Source organism: Pelophylax lessonae, assembly GCF_965119305.1.
Source record: "Pelophylax lessonae genome assembly, contig: HAP1_SCAFFOLD_273, whole genome shotgun sequence".
Taxonomy (NCBI): Eukaryota; Metazoa; Chordata; class Amphibia; order Anura; family Ranidae; genus Pelophylax; species Pelophylax lessonae.
Genome location: NW_028120067.1, coordinates 128757 through 154251, shown reverse-complemented (window position 1 = coordinate 154251; position 25495 = coordinate 128757). Strand labels below are relative to the sequence as shown.

The following is a 25495-nucleotide window of genomic DNA, read 5'->3' as shown; positions in this document are numbered from 1 at the left end:
TATATAGTCCAGCCAGCAATAAATATCTAAAAATACCAATGATCAGGGTAGAGGGTAATCCAGAAAAAGTCACTGGTCTTTGGTTATGGGGGTACAATAAAGGAATGCACAGGACCACATATGGCTGCTGTCCATGTGACTGGCTCTGTATATATCAAGAGGAAAGCCTTGCTTCTCTTCTGGTCTTGTACCTCCTATCCTTCCGGTGACTGCATTTCCACTGTGCCTTCCATGCTGGTTAGCGTGGCTTCTTGGGGCTCCTCCAGTCTCCCAAACCAGCCATCTCTCTGCCCAGCAGCCGGAACAGATGACAGCGGTCCTGCAGGATGGTTCTAGGAGGATCCAGAGACTCTGACACCAGGTGAGCACTTGTATATTTTACCTCTTGTGAGTGTTTTAATCCTTTGCTATTAAAACCCTTTAACCAGGATAACACACTTAGCTGGCGCTTCCTGTAGGGTTGCCATCCGTCCAGGATTCACCTGGACAGTTCGGGTTTTGAATCATGTGTCCGGGTTTCAGGCCACCTGAAACCCAGAAATCATATTCAGAATGGACTGTGGCTCCTCAAGTACCACAACCCCTGAGTGCATAGATGTGCACACCGGCCTCACCCCCATACACAGACAGGAGAGAAGGGCTTGATCTATTCCTCCTCTCACCCCTACCTCTCTGTCTGCCCACCCACACTCCAATCCCTGGAATTCTGTGCCTCAGGAAAGGGATGTGTGTGGGCTGGAAGTTTGAAGCTCAGCAACTGGCAGATACATCGTGGATGAAAGGCTTCGATGCCTGAGCCTCCACCCTCGGGTGAGTGACCCTCGGGTGAGTGAGCTCACCATCCAATGTCTATGACTGAAGTCTCCACCCTCTTTCCCTTCCCTTTCTCGTGCCTCCAAGTGAGTGAGTACACTAAGGTAAGGTTTAAGGGGTGCCTTGCAGATTCTGATGTAAGGGGGGCTTTGGGAACCCTAATTAAAGGGGGAATTCTGGGAACTCTGAGGTAAGTGGGAGGTCCACAGCATTCCCCCTAAACCACTTGCCGCCCGCTCACCCACCGTCAAATGACGGCGGAGCGGTGCGGCTCTCGTTTACATGACGGCTTACCAGAACAGCCTCTCTCGTGCGCAAGTGGGGGCACGCAGTGCGGCGATTGTGGCCGCACCGTGCTGCTTGGACAGGGTGCGACCCTGATCTAGGAAAAGAGCCAATGACTTGGCTCTTTACCCATGTGATCGACTGTGTCCAATCACAGCCGGTCACATGTAAATGAAGAAGTGTTGTTTATCGGCTCTCTTCGCCTCACACTGTCAGAGTGTGTGGCGAGGAGAGCCAATCAGTGGCTTCTCCTTGAAGGGGAGCCTAGGAGAGGTAATCCGGGCACTGATCATCAGTGCCCTGATTACAGTAAGGAAAAAAAACAGTACCCATATCTCCCTCCAACCAATGCCCATCAGTGCCCACCATCAGTGCCCACAATCAGTGCCCATAGTGTTGCCAGTCAGTGCCTGCTAATCTGTGCTGCCCATCAGCGTCCATGAGTGCCACTCATCAGTGTCATCCGTCATTGCCCATCAGTTCGGCATATTAGTACTTCCTCATCCGTGCCACCTCATCAAGGCTCATCAGTGCACATCAGTGAAGGAGAAAAATGACTTATTTTCAAAACTTACTCACAGACAATAAGAAAAACTTTTTTTTTCAAAATTTTCTGTCTTTTTTCTTTTTTTTGGTAAGAAATAAAAAACCCCAGAGGTGATTAAATACCACCAAAAGAAAGCTCTATTTGTGTGAAAAAAATAATACAAATGTCATATGGGTACAGTGTAGCATGACTGCGCAATTGTCATTCAAAATGTGAGAGCTCTGAAAGCTGAAAATTGGCCTGGGCAGGAAGGGGGTGAAAGTGCCCGGTATTAAATTGGTTAAAAATAAAATTTTGCAGTGCGTGGCTAAAGTGTTCGGGTTTGGCTTGAAGAAAAGGTGGCAACCCGAGCTTCCTGTGTGATTCTGCTAAGGATGAACACGGATCTCTGCCTTCCCACAGTTAAAGCACCTCCCCTGCAGTAAGTAAGCACTCCCTAGGAACAAATTTACCTCTTTGATCACCCACTGATGTTAACCCCTTCCCTGCCAGTGCCATTAGTACAGTGACAGTGCATATTTCTTTTATATCTTTTTCACTGTATTGGTATCACTGGTCCCCAAAAGAGTATCAGTTAGCTGTGCGATTTGTCCACCGCAATATCGCAGTCCCGCTATAAGTCGCTGATCGCCGCCATTTCTAGAAAAAGATTAAAAAAACAAAAAATTCTATAAAAATACCCCATCGTTTGTAGAAGCGATAACTTTTGCACAAACCAATCAATAAACACTTATTGCGATTTTTCTTTTTAACCAAAACTTTTAGCAGAATACATATTGGTCTAAACTGATGAATAAATTTGATTTTGTTTACATTTTTTTATTGGATTTTTTATAGCAGAAAGTAAAAAATGTTTTTTTTTTTTTTTATCAAAATCATCCGTCTTTTTTGTTTATAGCACCAAAAATAAAAACCGCAGAGGAGATCAAATACCACCAAAAGAACGTTCTATTTGTGGGGAAAAAAGGACATCAATATTATTTGGGTACAGCGTTGCACGACCGCGCAATTCTCAGTTAATGTAACGTAGTGCCCCATCGTTGGTGTCAATGGGAGGGATTGTGCCCCATTGTTAGTGTCAGTGGGTCTCTTTTTTGGTGCCAATGGGAGGAATTGTGCCCCATCACTGGTGTCATTGGGAGAAATTCCGCCCCATCGTTGATGTCAGTGGGAGAAATCATTCCCCAAGGGCCAGATAAAAGCAAGCAAAGGGTATCTGGCCCCTGGGCCGCAGTTTGGAGACCACTGTTCTAGACAGCTTCTTTTGCCCAGTTCCATTCCAGTCCCCAACAACACAACATTGTGTCATTGTGGGACAATTCGGTCCGTTCTGTGGACAGTCCAAGTCACCAGGCACTGAAAACCAGGCTGTCCCTGACCTGTCCTTCTCCACCAATAAGAGAGAACATACCCAACCTTTATTATACGTTAGAGTTAGGATTCAAATTAAAATTTGGAACGTGATGCATCCTTCCATTTCTTCAACTCTTTTTCAAAGTTGCGGGAGGCATTACATTGAGCATGAGTATATGCCTCAAACATTAGTTTATCCATTTCCCAGATCCAGTCTCCGACGGTAGGAGGACTGGGTGAAACCTTACGTGGGGCTATCAGCTTACTGGCTATAATGAGGGAAAAAAGTATTTGACCCCCTGCTGATTTTGTATGTTTTCCCACTGACAAAGAAATGATCAGTCTATAATTTTAATGATCAGTTTATTTTAACAGTGAGAGACCGAAAAACAACAAAAATATCCAGAAAAACACATTTCAAAAAAGTTATAAATTAAGTTACATTTTATTGAGTGAAATAAGTATTTGATCCCCTATGAATCAGCAAGATTTTCAGCTCCCAGGTGTCTTCTATACAGGTAACGAGGTGAGATTAGGAGCACTCTCTTTAAAGGGAGTGCTCCTAATCTCAGCTTGTTACCTGTATAAAAGACAGCTGTCCATAGAAGCAATCAGAGTCCAATCTCTCCACCATGGCCAAAACCAAAGAGCTGTCCAAGGATGTCAGGGACAAGATTCTAGACCTACACAAGGCTGGGATGGACTGCAAGAGAATCGCCAAGCAGCTTGGTGAGAGGGTGACAACAGTTGGTGCGATTATTCACAAATAGAAGAAACACAAAATAACTGTCAATCTCCCTCTGTCTGGGGCTCCATGCAGGATCTCACCTCGTGAAGTTTCAATGATGATGAGAACGGTGGGGAATCAGCCTAGAACTACACAGGAGAATCTTGTCAATGATCTCAAGGCAGCTGGGACCATAGTCACCAAGAAAACAATTGGTAAAACACTAAGTGGTGAAAGACTGAAATCCTGCAGCATCCCCCTGATCAGGAAAGCACATGTACAGCCCATCTGAAGTTTGCTCATGAACATCTGAATGATTCAGAGGAGAATTGGGGGAAAGTGTTGTGGTCAAATGAGACCAAAATCAAACTCTTTGGCATCAACTCACCATGTTTGGAGGAGGAGTAATGCTGCCTATGAATCCAAGATCACCATCCCCACCGTCAAACATGGGGGTGAAAATATAATGCTTTGGGGGTGTTTTTCTGCAAAGGGTACAGGACACTTCATCGCATCAAAAGGGACAATGGACGGGGCCATGTACCGTCAAATCTTGAATGAGAACCTCCTTCCCTCAGCCAGGGCTTTGAGAATGGGTCATGGATGATGGGATTTCTAGCATGACAATGACCCAAAACACACGGCCAAGGCAACAAAGGAGTGGCTCAAGAAGCACATTAAGGTCCTGGAGTGGCCTAGCCAGTCTCCAGATCTTAATCCCATAGAAAATATATGGAGGGAGCTGAAGGTTTGAGTTATCCAACCTCAGCCTTGGAACCTTAATGACTTGGATAGAATCTGCAAAGACGAGTGGGACAAAATCCCTCCTGAGATGTGTGCAAACAAGGCTTTTGCCACCAAGTACCAAGTCATGGTTTTCACTCATTAAAATGCAAATCAATTTATAACTTTTTGAAATGCGTTTTTCTGGACATTTTTGTTGCTATTCTGTCTCTCACTGGTAAAATAAACCGACTATTAAAATATAGACTGATAATTTTTTTGTCAGTGGGCAAATGTACAAAATCAGCAGGGGGTCAAATACTTTATACCCTCACTGTAAAAAAGTGATCTCATAATAGCCACTACCTGGTCATGACCAATTGTGGAGAATCTACGCACCCCAGAAGAAATAGAACTGGATCCAAAGTCAGCACAATATCATATACAGAATTTCGCTTATCTAACACTTCCTGCCAATACCTGTATAATCAATGAGACTTTCTAAACACTTTGGACATCAAGGATGGATACTTGAATGTTCCTTTTTTTTCTGGCCCACAAGCAATTCTTCCACTTTGCTGTGAGTCTTCAGCTTCTCTGCTTCATCTTCTCTGCTTCATCTTCTCTTTTGCACTTTGAGTGTTCACCAAGGCACTGGCCCCCGGGGCTAGCCTTGCTGTGCTCCCAGGGCATCCCCATTGTGGGACATCTGGAACACCTCCATTAGCTTAGATTCTGACTGATAGCATAGCTAAAACTGTCTTGGTATTGCGAAGGTTTAACTGGGTCCTGAACCTTCAGATCTCAGTACTGGAACCAACTCATCACTTGGAATATCTGAGTCTCATCCTAAACATGGCTCAAGCCAGAGTTTTTCTTCCCCAAGAGAAACTTTAAACTCTCTGTTCCCAGGCTCGGACTCTTCAGTCCAAGGGTCACCCAACTTTTTGCCTTTGCATGAGAGTTCTGGAGCTCATTGTAGAGTTCTTCTAGATCAAGGGGTCTCCAAACTTTCTAAACAAAGCTCTGTAATATTTTTTAGGTCACTTTGAAAAGGGACCCGTATGAGGCGCTTTTATGCAAACCTATACCAGACCTATCCCGTAGGCAACGCCAGTTGGCCCAGCATTTGTTTACTGCTACGAAATTGACAATAGCCCGCTCCTGGAAGACCCCGTTGCTTCGTTTTGAGGTGGTCAAAAATTGTATGAATGATATCCTAATCAATGAAAAACTGACCGCTATAGCCTCTGATTCTCATGACAAATTTCTTAAGGTGTGGGATCCCTGGATTTTGAATGTTGCCCCTTCTAGATTTCAGACCACTCTCCTCTCCATTTAATGCCCCCCGAGTGCTCGCCCCGCAGGACCTGCTCTCCCCTCCCCACTCTTCTCTTTGTCTCTTTCTATTGTCTTCTCCCTCTTTGTTTGTCTTCCTTTTTCATTTCTTCTTTCCTTTCTTTTCCCTTTATCTATTCTGTGTTACTCCTTCTTTTAGCTTGGTACTCTACAACCATGACTATATCTGATTGATGGAACTCGGATTGCTCCACCTGTTGTTGTTTGCACTATTCGCTTTACTAATTTTTGCTGACAAATTCTATCTAGTTTACAGCATTGAATGTTACCTCACGCCCTATGTTTGCATTTTGTTTTGCTGCTATCTGTTTTATATGTTCCATTTTTCCCATTGTATGTACATACCTTGCTCTGATGTATGTTTATGCTTTTCCTTTAATAAAAACTTTTGTACAAGAAAATCAGGTTGTCCCTGAACTTGAGGCTCAGGAATCCTACTCAGAAGTAGGGAATAGGCACTTTGAGTGTTCACCCAGGCACTGGCCCTGCCTGCCTGCCTGGCCTAGCCTTGCTGTTCACCCAGGGCATTCCCATTGTGGGAAGTCTGGAAGACCTCCATTCACTCATGTTCTGGCTGACAGCATAACTAGAACTGTCCTGCCATTGCAAAGGTTCAACTGGATCCCGAACCTTCAGATCTCAGCACTGGAACCAACTCATGGCTTGGAATATCTGGGTCTCATCCTAAACAGAGCTCAGGCCAGAGTTTTTGTTCCCCAAGAGAAATTTCAAACTCTCTTTTCCCAGGCTCGGACTCTTCAGTCCAAGGGTCACCCAATTTTTTGCTTCTGCATGAGAAGTCTGGAGCTAGTAGTAGCGGTTTTCTAGACCGGGGGGGGGTAGTGGTCGCCAAACTTTCTAAACAAAAGAGCCAGTTTACTGTCCTTCAGATTTTAGGGAGGGGCTAGACTGTGGCCATTGGGAGCAGAAAGGGTCCTATCAGTGGGAAAAAAACAATGCCCCATCTTTGGTTTCATTGAGAGGAATCATGCCCCATCATTGGTGTTAGTGGGAGGAATTGTGCCCCATCATTGGTGTTAGTGGGATGAATTGTGCCTCATCATTGGTGTTAGTGGGAGGAATTGTGCCTCATCATTGGTGTTAGTGGGAGGAATTGTGCCCCATCATTGGTGTTAGTGGGATGAATTGTGCCTCATCATTGGTGTTAGTGGGAGGAATTGTGCCCCATCATTGGTGTTAGTGGGAGGAATTGTGCCCCATCATTGGTGTTAGTGGGAGGAATTGTGCCCTATCATTGGTGTTAGTGGGATGAATTGTGCCCCATCATTGGTGTTAGTGGGAGGAATTGTGCCCCATCATTTGTGTCAGTGGACCCCATTGTTGGTGTTCTCATTGTATACATTGTGGTTTACCAGGGTTATGGCTGAAGCTATCATTGTATTGGTTTTTCCAGCTGGCGGCTGGCTTTCTCATGAAACCATTCCGAGCGGTTCATGAGCTTTCCGAAGCAGCGGGAAGGGATGTTCCTCCCCCTTCTGGTGCTTGCCGGTGTTTTTGGGCTTACCGTTTTTGCCTGGAAAACAATCCGATGGTCCGGCTGGCTGCTCTCATAGACGATCAAAGAGTGGATACTCTTTGATCGCCTCTATGACCTTGGAGGACCGGAGCAACGTCATAACATGAGTTCTGGTCAAGGCTGGAAGTAAATCTTTTTTTTTATCTTTTGCTTTTAAAGTTAAGGAAGAGATTTGGGGTCTTTTTGACCCCAGATGTCTCCATAAAGAGGACCTGTCATCCTTATTTCTATTACAAGGGATGTTTACATTATTTGTAATAGGAGTAGAAGTGATAAAAAAAATTAAAGGGACAGTGTAAAAATAAAAAGTAATATAGAAAAAAAAAATTTGAAGAGACCCCATCCCTGCGCGGTGCTTGTGCACAGGAGCGAACGCATACGTAAGTCATGCAACGGTAATCGCACCCCACATGTGAGGTATCACAGAGAACGTTGGAGCGAAAGCAATAATACTAGCACTAGAACTCCTCTGTACCTCTAAACAGGTAACCTGTGAAGGCTTTTTAAGCGTCGCCTATGGAGATTTTTTTTTTTTCAAATTCTTTTTTATTATGAAACGTAAAAGAGAAAACATGAGTACAAGCGATACATCATTATGCAGATACAGATGTGTTGTAGCATACAGAGTCAATACACAAAACAGTATGGGTGAGAAAGGTGAATGTAAAATGTCAACAAACCCGAGTCACTCAAAACAGGGTAAATAGACAGCAGGTCCGTTCATAACATATAAGAACATGTAGAGATCTACCAGAAAAAAACAGCCAACATGTAGCGTAGTCCCAACAGGTTCGCAAACAGTGGAGAGCAGCTTGCCTCAAAGTAATGTCAGAAAAGGTGAGCATACAACACATTAGGAAAGGGTACAAGGATACAAGGGGAGGGGGGGGGGGCAATGATGCCTATGGAGATTTTTAAGTATCGTAGTTTGAGTAATTTTAACCGCTTCCGTACCTGGTCTCTTCTGGCACTGTTTCAACAATTAAAAAAAAAAGAAACACTGAAGTTAGCCAAATTTTTTATTACAATGTAAAAGATGATGTTACGCCGAGGAAATAGACACCTAACATGTCACACTTTCAAATTGCGCACACTCGTGAAATGGCGCCAAACTTCTGTACTTAAAAATCTCCATAGGTGACACTTTAAACATTCTTACGGTTACTAGTTTAGAGTTACAGAGGAAGTCTTGGGCTAGAATAATTACTCTAGCTCTAACGTTCGTGGTGATATCTCACATGTGAGGTTTGAACGCCGTTTACATAAATGGACGCGATGTACATAAGCGTTCACTGCTGCGTGCAAGTACACCGGGACGGGGGCGCTTTCAATTTTTTTCTTTTATTGTTTATTTTATTACATTTTTTCTATTTATTTCCTTTTTTTCACACTTTCCTTTTAAATTTTTTTTATCACAGTTATTCCCATTAAAAGGAATGTAAACATCCCTTGTAATAGGAATAGTGCATGACAGGTCCTCTTAATGGGGAGATCGGGGGTCTATTAGAGCTCCAAATCTCTCCTCTGGTCCCCCCTGCAGCCGATCAGGCCGAGATTAGATGTCCAGGTAAACAAAGGGGCAGAACCGGAAGTGGGGAATACTCGCCGCTCCTGGTCTCCAGGGTTACAGAGCGAGGGGAATGATGTCAGTTCCTATCTCTGTGTACAGGGCAGCCATCACCACTGGCCACATCGCTCCCGACCTCCACGATGGGACCGGAGAGCCCGGGAGAGGCGGTGGGAAGGGGGTGGAACCTCCTTCCATCATCCGCAGAAGTGATCGAGTTGCTAATTATCCACTCAGATCACTTCTGCGTTGTACAGAATCGCCGGCTGAACAAAATGATACCGGGATGATGCCCTTAGGTGCACCCACCACCCCACTATTACCACTGAACCCCAAAAACATATGGGTACGTCCATTTGGTGGAATGGTTAAAGTGTATTTTCCCCCAAAAAATTGCATTTGCAAAACAGCTTCGCAAATACTGTGTGACATAAAAAATTACAATGACCGCCATTTTGTTCTCTTTGGCCTCTGCTAAAATAAAAAAAATTTATAATGTTTGGGGTTCTAAGTAGTTTTCTAGCAAGAAATGCTGATACTGTTCGGAGGAAGATGAAGGGAGAACACCCTGAAGGCCAGTCCTAAAAGTTACCTGTTAGAGCAAATAACCAAAACATCTCCGAGAGTACCTTAACTGTTTTGCTGCGAGGAACAAATGCAATCACCGTAAGAACGCTAAGTACAAAAATCCCAATATGGTCCACAAGGTGGTGACCTGACTTCCCTCAGATGGAACGCACAGACAGGAAGTGATGTAAGATACTGACAGGAAGTGATGTAGGTCCACAGAGGAAGCGATGTCAGATATAAATAGGAATTTCAGAGGCCAGTTGGGAGGAAGAAGAGAGGAGACGTAGCTGGATGTGGCAGAGGTAATAAGATATTATTTTCTATATATGATCTTTAATTACATAAAGAAAAATTTCTCCTTCCTTTTTATGCCGGAGGAACAGAAAGAGTGGAACGCATAACACTGAGAATCAGATTGCAGTCCCCCGGTGAAATCACATAAGTAGGATGAGCAGCAAAACTTCCTCCAGCTCTCCTGTAGCGCCCTCACCAGGCAGAGCCGAGGTACTCATAATCTATCTGGGGAAGAGGCAGAGCTCGGGGTGACCCTGACACTCACCTCTGGAAATATTCAGCAGCTTTCCTCCCTCGTCACTACTAACATTAATCCCATCCTCTGCCCCAACACCAACTGGGCCCACACGCCTCACCCCCCATCTAACACCACTGTCCCCCATTCCTCACCCCCCATCTAACACCGCTGTCCCCCGCTCCTCAACCCCCATCTAACACCGCTGTCCCCCACTCCTCACCCCCCATCTAACACCGCTGTCCCCCGCTCCTCAACCCCATCTAACACCACTGTTCCCCATTCCTCACCCCATCTAATACCTCTGTCCCCCATTCCTCACCCCATCTAACACTGTTGTTCCCTCACTCCCCCCATCTACTACCACTGTCCACCATTCCTCTCTCCCTATCTATCACCGCTGTCTCCCGCTCCTCACCCCCCATCTATCTCTGCTGTCCCTCACTCCTCACCCCCATCTACCACCACTGTCAACCACTCCTCACCCCCCATCTAACACCGCTGTCCCCCGCTCCTCACCCCCCATCTAACACCACAGTCCCCACTTCTCACCCCCCCATCTAACACCGCTGTCCCCCATTCCTTACCTCTCATCTAACACCGCTGTCCCCACTCCTCACCTCTCATCTAACACCGCTGTCCCCCCGCACCTCACCCCCTATCTAACACCGCCATCCACCATTCCTTACCCCCATCTATCACCCCTCTTCCCTACTTCTCGTTCCTCATCCAACACTGTTGTTCCCCTCTCCTCACCCCCCTTCCCACACTGCTCACCTATATTCCACAACCCTCACAGACACTGTTGTCCCCCACTCCTCATTCCCTCATTCTTTTTTTTTTTTTCTTTATTTAAGAAGAGGTTGCAGTATAAACAGAGTTAAGGCACATCAGGAAAAAATGAGATGCAATCTGACAACAACATCATAAACATTGTTTCGTCAAAAAAGGTTAAATTGGTTGAGAATGAACATGGTCAACTGGACCAGAAAGGTGGGGTCAAACCCCTCCCGGACGTGCATAGTAACTGACATTGAAATGAAACAAGGGCTGATGGATTTGGGGATAAGTCCTCATTCCCTTATTCAACATTGCAGATCTCCACTCCTCACACCCCATATTTCACGCTTCTGTCCCCCACTCTTCACCCAGACCCAACGCTGCCACCTTGCTTTCTCTCGCTACTCTCATGATATCGCTCTTATCTCTATTAATAAAGCACAGACCTGACCAGAGAGGTGAGGAGGATTCTCAGAAGATTCTTAGAAGGACACAAGGATCTCTACAAGGACGTCATGATGGAGAATCAGCCGTCCCTCACATCACCGGGTAAGAGGAGACTTTATTGTAAAGGAGAGAGCAGTACGGAGGCTCCACCTAGATCCCCCATCATCTGATAAACACATAGAAACAATGTATTCAGTCAGTGTGTGTGTTTCCTACAGATGGATCCAGTAATGGGAACCCACCAGATAGATGTCCCTGTCCTCTGTATTCCCGGGATTCCACACAGGAAGGTCACACCATCCCTCACCATCATCAGGTAGGTGAAGATGGATGTCAAGATCGTAAAAGTGATCTGACTGTATGAAGATATATTCCACTTTTCGGTATAAGGTTATTTGTGCTCACATTTTAAAGCAACCATTCCCTGCTATGTTGTTTGTTTTAGAATGAAAATCTGATAGATATAAAAGATGAGGTTAAAGAGGAAGAAGAGACGTATGTGAGGGGGGATCAGCAGTTCAGGGAAGAGGTTGGGATGATGGACAAAGTTAAAGAGGAGGAATCTTCTCCAGACATCAGCACAGGTGAGTGATGGCCACTAAATACAAAAACTGTTTGGGTATATGGATTGATGTTTGAGGATCTGTAGATCCACTTCTACAAAGACGTCATGATGGAGAATCAGCCACTCCTCAAATCACTGGGTAAGAGGAGACTTTATTGTAAAGGAGAGAGCAGTACGGAGGATCCACCTAGATCTCCCATCATCGGATAAACACATAGAAACAATGTATTCAGTCAGTGTGTGTGTTTCCTGCAGATGGATCCAGTAATGGGAACCCACCAGAGAGATGTCCCCGTCCTCTGTATTCCCGGGATTCCACACAGGAAGGTCACACCATCCCCCACCATCATCAGGTAGATGATTGACAATGATTGGTAGTTCTGATTTATATACGGTATATTTGTTACAAGAAATGTTTTATTATATATTCAGAGTGAAAACCTCGGGGATGATAATATTGATGTTAAAGAAGAGTATAAAGAGGAGGATGAGGAGTATGGAGTGATGGAGGAGTTTTCAGAAGGACACAAGGATATGATGGAGCCACCTAATACCAGGAACCCACCAGAGAGATGTCACCGTCCTCTGTATTCCCGGGATTCCACACAGGAAGGTCACACCATCCCTTACTGTTACAAGGTCGGTGAGACAGAGATTATAAAACACAGACTCATGGAGACAATGTGTGGATTTTTATGTCACAATAATAAATCTTATATTTTATAGATGATATTCTTTCATTTTCTTGATTTAGAGTGGAGATCCAATCGATATAGAATTTGAAGTTAAAGCAGAAGAAGAAGAGAGGTATGTGAGGGATGATCGGCAGTCTATGGAGGAGGATGGAATAACGGGGACATTTATAGAGGAGGACACTCCTACAGAGATCAGCACAGGTGGGTCATTAACACTAAATACATTCCTCCACCCATACTGCTCACTGATTGGTCCAGAGTAGGGCGGGGACTGGGTGATATCAGCCTGTAATCCCCTGGTCACTTTCCTGAGCTGTGTTCCCCGTCCTGTATTCCTGTATTTCTCTCGGATAATCTTCCTTCTCTGTGCTGCAGACACAATTCATGTCTCTAGACTGGATTTATGGAGATTCTGGGAATCGGCTGGCAAAAAAAATGTGCATGATATAGGCACCTAGGTTATGAGTTTTGGGTTTTCTGCCCCATGCCTGAGTCTAACGTCCTATCCCAAACAAATGAGGAGAAGATACTGTACACCATATGAAAGGTCCATCTCCAATCCTCAATATAACGTCACGTTCCAAACAATAAAATTGTTATCATTTCAATAGCATTATTACTTAGTGATGTTTGGTTGGGTAAGGTTGTATCATTGATCCATGTCAGATCTCTTTTTTTTTTTCAATTCTTTTATTTATATAAAAGACAACTTCCAGGCATAATAAACAGTAACATTCCTTATAGAACATATGCTGAGACAGTGTATTACAACATTGAAGACAATTCAGTCATAAGGTTGAGATCTACATCGGTGGTAGAATAAGAGGTGTTCTACAATTCCTCTAATGGGAGGAGTTATGCAGGACTAGAAAGTTCCCGGAGTTGTCTGTTCCAGTTTGGCATAACGTATAGAAGAAGAAGGAAGGAGTAAAGTGAATAAGTACTGGAAAGAGAGAGGGAAGTAAAAGAAACCTAGAGAGTGGCAGAAGAGGATAAGTAGGTGGAATGAGGGGGGAAGGGGTAAGGAGGTGTGAAAGGGGGGGGGATGGGGGGTTAGGAGGGTTAGCATTGGTAAAGCTATGGCCCTACATCAGCAATACTTTCCACCAATATTTTAGAGCTCCCCCAAACTCAACATGAGGTCTCTTTAGTATTGCCTCCCTTAATTAAAGAGCAGCCTTCATTAGAGAGGACAAATATATTCCATTGACCCCAGGTTTTGGTATATCGTTCGTGTTGGGGACGTGTCGAGAGAACAAGGTTTTCCATTCTATTTATTTCTTCGACCTTTTTGAGCCACATGCCAACAGTCAGGACCTGTGGGTTTTTCCATTTAAGAGGGATGCACATTTTAGCAGCATTTAGAAGGTGACAAATGACAGAATTTTTATAGGTCTGGGCCGGGATGTTAGAGGCATGGAGAAGGAAGAGAGCAGGGTCATTGGGGAGCGGTCGGTTTATAAACCTCTGAGACATTTCACGTACTGTCTTCCAGAACTCCTCTAGTTTAGGACACAACCAAAAATCATGTAGGAGTGTCCCCCGGCCCTTCCTGGCATCTCCAGCACTGATCAGTGAGTGTGGGGAAGAATCTGCTCAACCTTGACGGCGTGCGGTACCACCTTGTTAGGAGTTTGAAGTTGGTTTGTTGTATTTACATGCAGATGGATGATGTATGATGTAAACGGAATGATGTGATTTTGTTGGTCTGGATTAAAGTTACAGTCTAAATCCCGTTCCCTCTTAGCTAAGAATGGGGGTTGGTAAGTCCCCTGGGGTGTGATCAGTAATGCATAGGTCGTGGATAATACCTGTGTTAGTATTCTGTCTTGAGAGCAATGTTCATCGAAGGGTGTAAGTTGTGTGTTGCGTTCACTGGGAGGTGGCAATGAGTTTAAGAAATTATGGAGTTGCAATGCCCTCCAGAAATCTAGACGGTAGGGTCCCAAGGAGTCCATGAGGTCTTTGAGTGCAGGCCAACGAGATGATGTTGAAAAATGGGAGGCTTGGAAATAGCCTGACTCCATCAATGTCCTGAATGTTTTATCTTGGTAGCCCGGGGTAAACTGGGGATTCCCCAGTATGGGTGTCAGTGGCGATTGCGTCGGGGAAAGTGAAAGTTGTGTGAATAATTTAGAGCAGGTTCTTATCGTGTGACCTATGAGGGGATGGCGTCTTATGGAGTCTGGTAGTGAATGGTGGCACGATGGAGCTCTATGGAGGGGTATGTTGCATTGGGCCTGTTCTAGTCTGGGCCAACGCTTTGCTTCACCATGATGACACCAGTCTGAGTCTCCCCAATTGTGTAGTCTGACAGTACTTGCATAAGTCCGGCACTGCCAGTCCACCTAGTCATTTAGGAAGCAAGAGTAGTCTCCTACATAGCCTAGGTCGCTTATGTGCCCAGATAAAATCCACTAGTAGGGTGTCATCTTGTTTAAAGTAATGTGAAGAGATGAATATCGGAAGTGCTTGAAAGAGGTATTGGAACTTAGGGAGTATGCACATTTTAATAACGTTGCATCTCCCAAACCATGAATGGAGGCCAGAATTCAATTTATCTTATAGAATGTGGACTTTTGTTTAGGAGGGGGAGAAAGTTGAGCGTGAAGATGTGTGAAAATTTGGGTGGTATGAGAGTGCCCAGGTATTTCCGCGCTGAGTTCGTCCATTTTAGCCTAAAATTAAATTGCAGTTGGTGGAGGAGGGGGTTTGATAAGCCTACTCCCATAGCTTCAAACATATGCCTCAACTTCGTGAAGAAGATTCGGTAGAGAAATTATGGGATTTATGAGGGAAAATAACATGTCGTCTGGATATGCTGATATTTTCTGCTGGGTCACCCCAACAGTCATGCCTGAGATATCCGGGTGGAGGCGTATTCTACATAAAAAGGTTTCTAGTGATAATGCGAAGAGTAAGGGTGACAGGGGGCACCTCTGTCTTGTCCCATTCCTAATTGTGAAGTAGTCCGATAAGATACCGTTCGCCCTAACCTGGGCGACAGGGGCAGAATAGATCTGGGAGATCCAGTTTAGCATGGTGTTGCCCTAAGTAGTGGGAGGGGGGGGGGGTATGAAGAGAATTGAGATAAAAAGAGGGGAGGCAAAGATGGTATGAGAGAGGAAGAAAGGAAAGTCAGGCAAGCAAAGAATATGAGAGAGTGAAAGAGAAGGGGGCAATCCCACAAAGAGGCCTCAATTTACTAAGAGATGGCAAAAGTAAATGCTAAGACGCTCACCAGCAAGGAGCCGGATGAATGAGCGCGTGCCTATGTGGGGTTGTGGTTGGAAAGAGCCAAGGGAGGGGCCCCCGATTCCCCCTGGCCCGGCAGCCTTCTTGAATAAATGAAGAATGGTATATAAGGTGTAGCACTGCCCCCTAGGGGACTGCTGAATTTTCACACTGTAAGGATTCCCTTGGGTTCCCCGTAGCAACTGCTTGCAGAACTTGCAGAAATCTTAACACTTTATGTTCTTGGCTCAGTCAATGATCAGTCTAGGGGTAATAGTTTTTGTGGTTTTATTTCATATTGGGATAGGAGAAGGGATGAGTGGGATACTCCAATTGTCTAACTATTCACAATTCATAGGACTTCTAGTTTGAGAATGCTGCAAGGCTGCTACTTCATCCTGCCACTTGAATGAAGCTGAGAAAAGTGTTCCTAGTGATGTTTCTCTTCAAGGTAATCACCCAGTACCCCCTTTCTCTGTACTAGCTGACACCGGTCCACTGACTATAAACTCCAGATGGTTCCCTTCCTGGGCAGACCCCTGGGCAAGATCCTCTGTACTCACGATACTGTTTTTCCAGATTCTCGCAGTGCCCTAACTCCTCCAGTCAGCTCTCCTGGACCTCTGGGTTCAGCTCCTCTCCACTGGTTCACCAGGCCAACTGCCTGTGACCATCACCCACTGCTGCAGAAGAGGAGGCAGCCGCCACCCTCCTTCTGGGACTTTGCTTCCCGCCAAAAGACCTCTACCTCATGTGCCCCTGGCTTTTTATACCCTGCCCCACAATTCACCGAGACAACCTATCTGTGCCAATCCTTGGGGCTGTATCAAAAGCCTGTGTGTCATTGGCCAGGTTTCCTCCAGCATCCAGTGTGCCTCCCCATTGGATCAGCTGGGGACACTCCCTTAGACCAGATGAATCACACACTGGGCACACTGAGCAGACCTAACTCACAGATCCTGCTCCCTGATAAGCAGAGTGCAATATAGAATTTACCTGCTGCTCCTCTGATAGGCAGACAGAGGCAAAACTATACTCAATCTCTAGCACCTGACTAGGAGGGGGCTACATCCACCCCCCACCAGACGAGCCATGTCCTCACTGACTCTGGGGCAGCCGTCCCTTACAAAAACTTCCTACAAAAATAAAGGGAGTATCCCACAAACCTGGAAAAGGGGGAAAAGGGGAATAACAAATGTACATATAATAAATTATGTAGAAAAATATAGATATGCCACACAAATATTCACAAAACAACTTAATGCACCCCCCATGAAACAAAACTCTGCTTGAGTGGGTAACATGTCAACCTGACTAACTAGCTAACTATAACATTCACTTTTCACAAATGGAGGGCCTTGCCAGACCCAGACATCCTGCAAAGGAAGAATTAAAGGTTAGCACTTCCAACATTTGCATATTAACAACATTCTACCTAATGTACTGAGAATGCCCTCTCCTCAGAGGCGACCTTCTCACCCAAGATCCCTAGCTACACATCCTGGCAGATATCACTTCCGGTAGGCTTGACTAGGCATTCAGCTCCACTCCTGTACAGGTGACAACCAAACCCTGTCAAGCTAACTATCTACCTTCTAGCCACAATGAGTGACTGAAACAGACACAGTCCCTTTAGCACCCGGGCACTGACTCTTCTTCCATTTCAGCCACGCCCACAAGTTCTCCAAGACCTGTGGAGTCCATCTGACTGATGCTCACAGTGTCCCTCACACCTGTAGCACCGAGGCTACATGTCTTCTTAAGGACAAGGTATTTGCTGGAGCCTGAGCAACCTGTCAGACTTGTGGGTGTTAACAGTCTCTTCAGGGGCCCCTGGCACTAGGGCACCCCGCACCGAAGAGACCTCAGGCCACTACCCATTCAACCCAACAAAGTTCCATTACTGGCCCATTGGCCCAATAGTATCTTCACAAGGCATCTTTGTAAAAAGAGTCACTTTGCATAGAATTCTCCTCTTCAGCCCGATGACCTAACTACTCCACAGATTGTCCTTTTAACTTGCGGTGTTACATGATCCTGGCCCGATGGCCCAAAGGATCTCCTTTTTAGCACAGTTATAGTATCACTAGAGTCCTCCTTTAGTAAGGGTCTCTTCTTCTTTAAAGTTGGAGGGTTGGCCCTCTTTAGTGGAACCACTCAGCAGTGGTAATTGTAGATTTCCCAATCCCTTTTGCAAGAATAGAAGGGAAAGGGGTATTGGAAATAGGGCTTGGGCCCTAGCAACAAAGGTGAAACTTGAAACATCACTGTACACTTTACATTCGGGCTCTCCAGCCCCTCTTCTTCTGTAAGCAAGTAAGCAAACTCAGGCTAGCCAGCCTCACTAAACTCAGCATCCTGTGTCCTTAGCAATAGTAGTCAGGATGTGGGATTCGCACAACTTTCCCCTCTGAGTCTCTTACACGGATGGACCAAGCCTGGCCAGATCTGTCTGGGTGGTGAACCTCCACTCCGTCTATATAGATGGCCCGCCCAAAGTTCCAATTTGCCTTCACAGATTGGAAGGTTCTCTATAACTCCGGCTTTGATTGGTTGCGGTGGGGTTTCGGAATATAAAGGAAGTCCCACACAGCCTCGTCACACCAAGCCTCTTACCAGGCCGACTGCCTGTGACCATCACCCACTGCTACAGAAGAGGAGGCAGCCACCACCCTCCTTCTGGGACTTTTCTTCCCACCAAAGGACCTCTACCTCATGTTCCCTTGGCTTTTTATACCCTGCCCCACAATTCACCGAGACAACCCATCTGTGCCAATCCCTGGGGCTGTATCAAAAGCCTGTGTGTCATTGGCCAGGTTTCCTCCAGCATTCAATGTGCCTCCCCATTGGATCAGCTGGGGACACTCCCTTAGGCCAGATGAATCACACACTGGGCACACTGAGCAGACCTAACTCACAGATCCTGATCCCTGATAAGCAGAGTGCAATATAGAATTTACCTGCTGCTCCTCTGATAGGCAGACAGAGCAAAAACTATACTCAATCTCTAGCACCTGACTAGGAGGGTGCTACATCTTTAAAAGACGTGGATGTCCGGGTAAATTTGAAAAGTTGTGGGACATGTGGTTGGATACTCCTGGCCTTGGTCCACAACAATTAACACTTCAAAGATTAGTCCTAGGACCACATTGAGGGTACCTTTGATGCTGACAGTGTGTTTGCTGGGTTTGGAGGAGGAAATGGCACCTCTTGGAGCACAAAGAATTTTATTGTCGGTTACTCTGTTCTATGCGCGCAAGGCTATTCTTCTACATTGCAGGAAGACCGAAGCGCCATTGGTGGAGTATTGGAAGTCACCAGTGAACACGATGCTGCTATTTTACAAAGCCACATACCTGAATAGAGGATGCGTTATATGGCAGGGTTGGACTGAGAGGCCATCTACTCTTCTCGGAGGTGATTGTGGTCCGCCACCGGTGAAGGTGACGGTCACCTTAGAGGGGTGAGTTGAGGTCCCCTGATACTTAGGGAGGTAACAAATGAAGTCTATGCCTAGCAGACAACAAGCAGTGGTGAGAGGGTGGGGGAGGGTGGCGTATGGACCTGGGTGAGAGTCTGTGTGGGGGAGACACTGCCGCGTTGAGGTTCTCCTGGGAGGTTCTCCTTTTACATTTTCCTATAAGTATTGTAGTACATGAGCATTGCACTGAGGTTGGGGGGGGGGGGGGGGGGATGGGGAGTTGTTTTAGTTGCTTTGTTTGTTTCTTGTCTGTTTTTTGTGTTATTTTTACTTCTATGTTTAAACATATGTTAGTCCTAGGAATGAATAAACAGGAGAGAACGGGATAAGGCGCAGGCCAAGGAGATGTTGGGGGAGTGGGTGGAGTCAGTGAGATGTTGGGGGAGTGGGTGGAGTCAGTGAGATGTTGGGGGGGATGGGTGGAGTCAGTGGAGGTGGTGAATGGAAACATGCAGGAGTGACTATATATGAAGGTTACGATCGCTGTGTCTATGACTGTACAAAGCGGAAATATTGTGTACCGAATGGAATGGACTTTTCTTTCTTTATAATAAAACTTTTTCTGATTTAAAAAGAAAAAAAACACTCAGAAAAGATGAGTAGGGAAAATGTCAGTGGCCTCCACCTGTAAAACCATTCCTGTTTTGGAGGTCGTCTCATTGTTGCCCATCTAGAGCACCTGTTGGTAACAACCCCCTCTGCTACTTGACTGACCAGATGAATATCCCAGGAGTTTCCCTGACTTGATGCTATACTCTGATTATAAAGTGTTGAGCAGTGTATATGAGTGTGGAAAACTCTTGGTAATTTTTCTTGTCTTCTGACAGACGGACTCTGTGGTGGGAATAGAAGGACATCGGAGGAAGATGTGACTACAGAAGATAATGACATGGCATCTTCTCCAGAAGTAAATCCCGTTCCTGATAATATACATGACAGACCTCACCATTGGAGGAGATCATTGGAATCTCCTGATACTTCACATAGTCCTCTAATATCTGACAGTGGCGACGGGTGCGGGAGACCATCTCATCTCAGGGAAACTTCTTTATACCATACAGGAGAGAATTCGTTGTCATGTTCAGAGTGCGGGAAATGTTTTAAACACAAAAAAAGCCTTCTTAGACATCAGAGAAAACACACAGGTGACCTTCCCTATTCATGTTCAGAGTGCGGGAAATGTTTTAGTCATAAAGCATACCTTCTTCAGCACCAGAGAATACACACAGGGGAGCGCCCCTATTCATGTTCAGAGTGCGGTAAATGTTTTAATAATAAAACAAACCTTCTTAGCCATCAGAGAATACATACAGGTGACCTTCCCTATTCATGTTCAGAGTGCGGGAAATGTTTTAATGATAAAGGAAACCTTCTTAGCCATCAGAAAATACACACAGGTGAGCGTCCCTATTCATGTTCAGAGTGCGGGAAATGTTTTAATCATAAAGGAAGCCTTCTTAGCCATCAGAAAATACACACAGGGGAGGTTCCCTATTCATGTTCGGAGTGTGGGAAATGTTTTAGGCACAAAGGAAACCTTCTTAGGCACCAGAAAATTCACACAGGGGAACGACCTTTTTCATGTTCAGAGTGCGGGAAATGTTTTAGCCAAAAAGGTAACCTTCTTCATCACCAGAGAATACACACAGGTGAGCATCCCTATTCATGTTCAGAGTGCGGGAAATGTTTTAATGATAAAGGAAACCTTCTTTGCCATCAGAGAATACACACAGGTGAGCGTCCTTATTCATGTTCAGAGTGCGGGAAATGTTTTAATCGTAAAGAAAAGCTTCTTAGCCATCAGAGAATACACACAGGTGAGCATCCCTATTCATGTTCAGAGTGCGGGAAATGTTTTAATGATAAAGGAAACCTTCTTTGCCATCAGAGAATACACACAGGTGAGCGTCCCTATTCATGTTCAGAGTGCGGGAAATGTTTTAAGGATAAAGGAAACCTTCTTATCCATCAGAGAATACACACAGGTGAGCGTCCCTATTCATGTTCGGAGTGTGGGAAACATTTTAATGAGAAAGGAAATCTTCTTATCCATCAGAGAATACACACAGGGGAGCTTCCATATTCATGTTCAGAATGTGGTAAAGGTTTTAATCATAAAGGAAACCTTCTTAGCCATCAGAAAATACACAGGGGTGAGCTTCCCTGTTAATTTTCAGAGTGTGGGAAATGTTTTAATCATAAAGGAAACCTTCTTAACCAGCAGAGAATACACACAGTTAAGCCTCCATATTCATGTTCAGAGTGCGGGAAATGTTTTAATAATAAAGGAAACCTTCTTAGCCTTTAGGGAATACACACAGGTGAGCTTCCCTATTTATGTTCAGAGTGCGGGAAATGTTTTGCGTTCAAATGTTTACTTGTTAGACACCGGAAAGTTCATACAGGCGAGCGTCTCTAATCTTGTGCAGAGTGCGGGAAATGTTTAAGTAAGAAAGAACACCTACTTACACACAGGTGAGCGCCCTTTTTATTGTTACGAGTGCGGGAAATGTTTTCCAAAGATTTATTTCTTAGAAACCAGAAAGTTCATATGGGGGCGAGCGTCCTATTTCATGTTCAGAGTGTGGGAAATGTTTAAAAATAAAGGAAATATAATGAAACATCAGAGTGCACCCCCTGCTGGTACTACGGGAAATGGACGCTGGATTGTAACGGGTGGAACTGTTTAGTCCATAAACAAATGTGAAACACCCACAGTCCACTCCGGGTTGGTTTACACCCGCATCGCCCTCTGACCCGCTGTTGGGTTGGCAGGCAGCTGGGAGCCCTTATGTTAACCCTGTAAAGCCCACGCCAGAACGGCGCAACCGTATGCATCGGGGCTGTTGCGGCACAACCCCATTCAACCCCATTCAGTTGAATAGCATTGCCCAATGTGACCGGGGGGTGCGAGGTTTGCAGCAGCCGCAGATTGCAGTGCCATGTGTACCGCCCCATCCGGCTGCCATTTAAGCTTAAGGGGGCTGGTAAAATCATGACTCAACTGTCTACCTTTACCGATCCCTCCTCACATGAGGCAACAGGCGGGAAACCATGACAATACATGGGGCAACAAGTGGGAAATTAAGACAAAACATGGGGCAACAGGTGGGCAATCCGCACAATACATGGGATAATAAGTGGGCAATCCTGACAATATACGGGGCATAAAACCAATGAAAATGGTGGCACTCCAACAGGTTATAGCGATGATATTTATTGCAGACAGTCAATACGGGATACAGAAAGGTGGACGCGTTTCACACGTAATATCGTGCTTCTTCACCACGGTGTGCGCACCTGTTGGTAATAAATGGGGGCAACAAGTGGGCATTCATGACAATACATGGGGCAGCAGACAAACAATTCTGACAATACATTCTTTGTGTGTTCTACTTATAAATATGAATATAGATCTAACCTACTGGATGGAAAAAGATCACTGTAACATGCATTAACCCACAGCAGCCAATCAGGATTTATCTTTCACTGGTGAACCTTCTTAGAAGGGGGGGAGTTGAGATCTTGCATTGATTATAGGGTCCTCAATAGCATCACGGTCAAGAATGCATACCTGATGATTGGTTGCTTAAATTTTTTGCTTCTTTTGATTTATTGAATTAGCCGGATTATTATTGGTCCAACCAATGTATGATTATTAATACATTTGACACATTTGTTAATTCTATTATAAAAGATTTAAGCTTTATTTTATTCATATCATTACTGTGTGGTAATCGCTTATTCTGATCTTGTACAATAAAAACGCTTCGTACAATATTCTGTGCTGAGTCTACTTTTTTACCAATGATTAGATGATCGGTGATTGGAATGTGATCAGTTCATAGAGAGTCATCCATTGGGGTTTTATTAGTGAGATGGAGAGTGGAGAAGGCACCACATTGACAGCCATTGGAGGCCCTTTCTAAAGCCCTAAACTTTTTGGCAACCTGTCTATGACATTAGTCTTCCAAACTCTATCTCACTGAGCTAAGGCCAGAAGAGTTCCAGGAGTTCTTCTCTGTCCACAGTTCCCAAACCAAAAGGAGACATCCCCCACATCTTCAATCTTAAGGCCCTAAATGTCCTCAGCTGGGCACAGGAGTTCTCCATGCAATCCACCAGATCATAGCCTCTCTCTTTATCAGGGAGACTTTTTTCTTTGACCATCCCACATACATGTACTGCTGTGGGGCGGCCGTTCTGTGCAGAATCACGTACCTGTCCGTCATCTGCATATTGTCAGGTTATATCTATATAAAATGATAAAATTGATGAAATATAACTTTGCTGAATGTGAATCTGACGTTTGTCTGACGCGATTCATTCAAGGGCAGGAAGAAAAACCTTAAGAGGCCGGGCCCCATACAACTATATTGACCAACCCTTAACAGTGCAAATGAAGCTACAGTCTTATGTAACTAGTCGGTCACAATTGACAATACTGAACGGTCCCCACCTTCCAGATCAATAAATAAAAAGATGTGATAAGGATTTGAAACCCAAAGGTTAAAGATGAAACTTCATTAAGAAAGAAACAAAGGAATAGACTGTCCTCATCGTTCTAAGGGTGAAATTATCTATCCCTGGGACATCCAGTATTGACTCAGCTGACAATACAAGCCTAGCTCAAAGTTGGTGACTAATTATTGGACGTGTATGCATGTGTATATATATATATATATGTATATACAGTCAGGTCCATAAATATTGGGACATCGGCACAATTCTAATCTTTTTGGCTCTATACACCACCACAATGGATTTGAAATGAAACAAACAAGACCGGTGTCCTGTGGAATAATGCATGGCGGGACGGAACGGATTATTCTTATATGAGATCATAGTGAGAAATGGCGGAATATTATCTGATTACAGAACAGTCACATTAAAGGGGCACTCTCACCGCACGGGGACACGATGTAAAGGAGAACTCTCATGGGGACACAGATATAATATACAAATATTAAAGGGGAACTCTGACTGGAACATTGAAGGGGAACTCTGACCGGAATAATAAAGGGGAACGCTGACCGGAATAATAAAGGGGAACTCTGACCGGAATATTAAAGGGGAACTCTGACTGGAACATTGAAGGGGAACTCTGACCGGAATAATAAAGGGGAACTCTGACCGGAATAATAAAGGGGAACTCTGACTGGAATATTAAAGGGGAACTCTGACCGGAATAATAAAGGGGAACTCTGACTGGAACATTGAAGGGGAACTCTGACCGGAATAATAAAGGGGAACTCTGACCGGAACAATTAAGGGGAGCTCTGACCGACATAATTAAGGGGAATTCTGACTGGAATATTAAAGGGGAACTCTGACTGGAACATTGAAGGGGAACTCTGACCGGAATAATAAAGGGGAACTCTGACCGGAAAAATAAAGCGGAACTCTGACCGGAATATTAAAGGGGAACTCTGACTGGAACATTGAAGGGGAACTCTGACCGGAATAATAAAGGTGAACTCTGACCGGAATAATAAAGGGGAACTCTGACCGGAAAAATAAAGCGGAACTCTGACCGGAATATTAAAGGGGAACTCTGACTGGAATATTAAAGGGGAACTTTGACCAAAATAATAAAGGGGAACTCTGACCGGAATAATAAAGGGGAACTCTGACCGGAATAATTAAGGGGAGCTCTGACCGACATAATTAAGGGGAATTCTGACTGGAATATTAAAGGGGAACTCTGACTGGAATATTAAAGGGGAACTCTGACCAGAATAATAAAGGGGAGCTCTGACTGGAATAATAAAGGGGAGCTCTGACCGGAATATTAAAGGGGAACTCTGACCGGAATAATAAAGGGCAGCTCTGACCGGAATAATAAAGGGCAGCTCTGACCGGAATATTAAAGGAGAAATCTGACCGCAATATTAAAGGGGAACTCTGACCGCAATATTAAAGGGGAACTCTGAACAGAAAAAATAAAGGGGAACTCTGACTGGAATAATAAAGGGAAACACATAAAGGGGCACTCTGACTGAGACACTGGATGTAAAGGAGGACTCTGGTGGGGACACTGGATGTAAAGTGGCACTCTGACAGGGACACAGATGTAAAGGAGGACTCTGATAGGGACACACTAGATGTAAAGGGGCACTCTGATGGGGACATGGATGTAAAGGAGGACATTGACGGGGACACACTAGATATAAAGGAGCACTCTGACGGGGACATGGATGTGAACCCGTCAGAGTCCTCCTTTACATCAGTGTCCCTGTCAGAGTGCCCGTTTACATCTGTGTCCCTGTCAGAGTTCCCCTTT

At 44.9% G+C, this 25495-nt stretch overlaps 2 protein-coding genes across 2 annotated transcripts in view; both read left to right on the top strand.

Annotated features, from left to right (window-relative positions):
- Positions 1-25495, top strand: part of LOC309543657 (uncharacterized protein) — a gene marked incomplete at its 5' end in the record, with an annotated part of 99398 nt that overhangs the window by 8581 nt on the left and 65322 nt on the right. Inside the window, one exon of the mRNA XM_082276111.1 lies at positions 20442-21316. Coding sequence (XP_082132237.1) covers positions 20442-21316 — 875 coding nt within the window. The remainder of the gene's footprint in view (positions 1-20441; positions 21317-25495) is intronic.
- On the top strand, positions 327-12816 carry LOC309543655 (uncharacterized protein; the record flags this gene model as incomplete). The annotated part of the gene is made up of 7 exons (XM_082276110.1): positions 327-361; positions 11230-11339; positions 11456-11595; positions 11683-11821; positions 12058-12155; positions 12235-12441; positions 12557-12816. The coding sequence occupies 7 exons, from the start codon at positions 327-329 to the stop codon at positions 12758-12760; spliced, it is 933 nt and encodes a 310-aa protein (XP_082132236.1). The 3' UTR covers positions 12761-12816.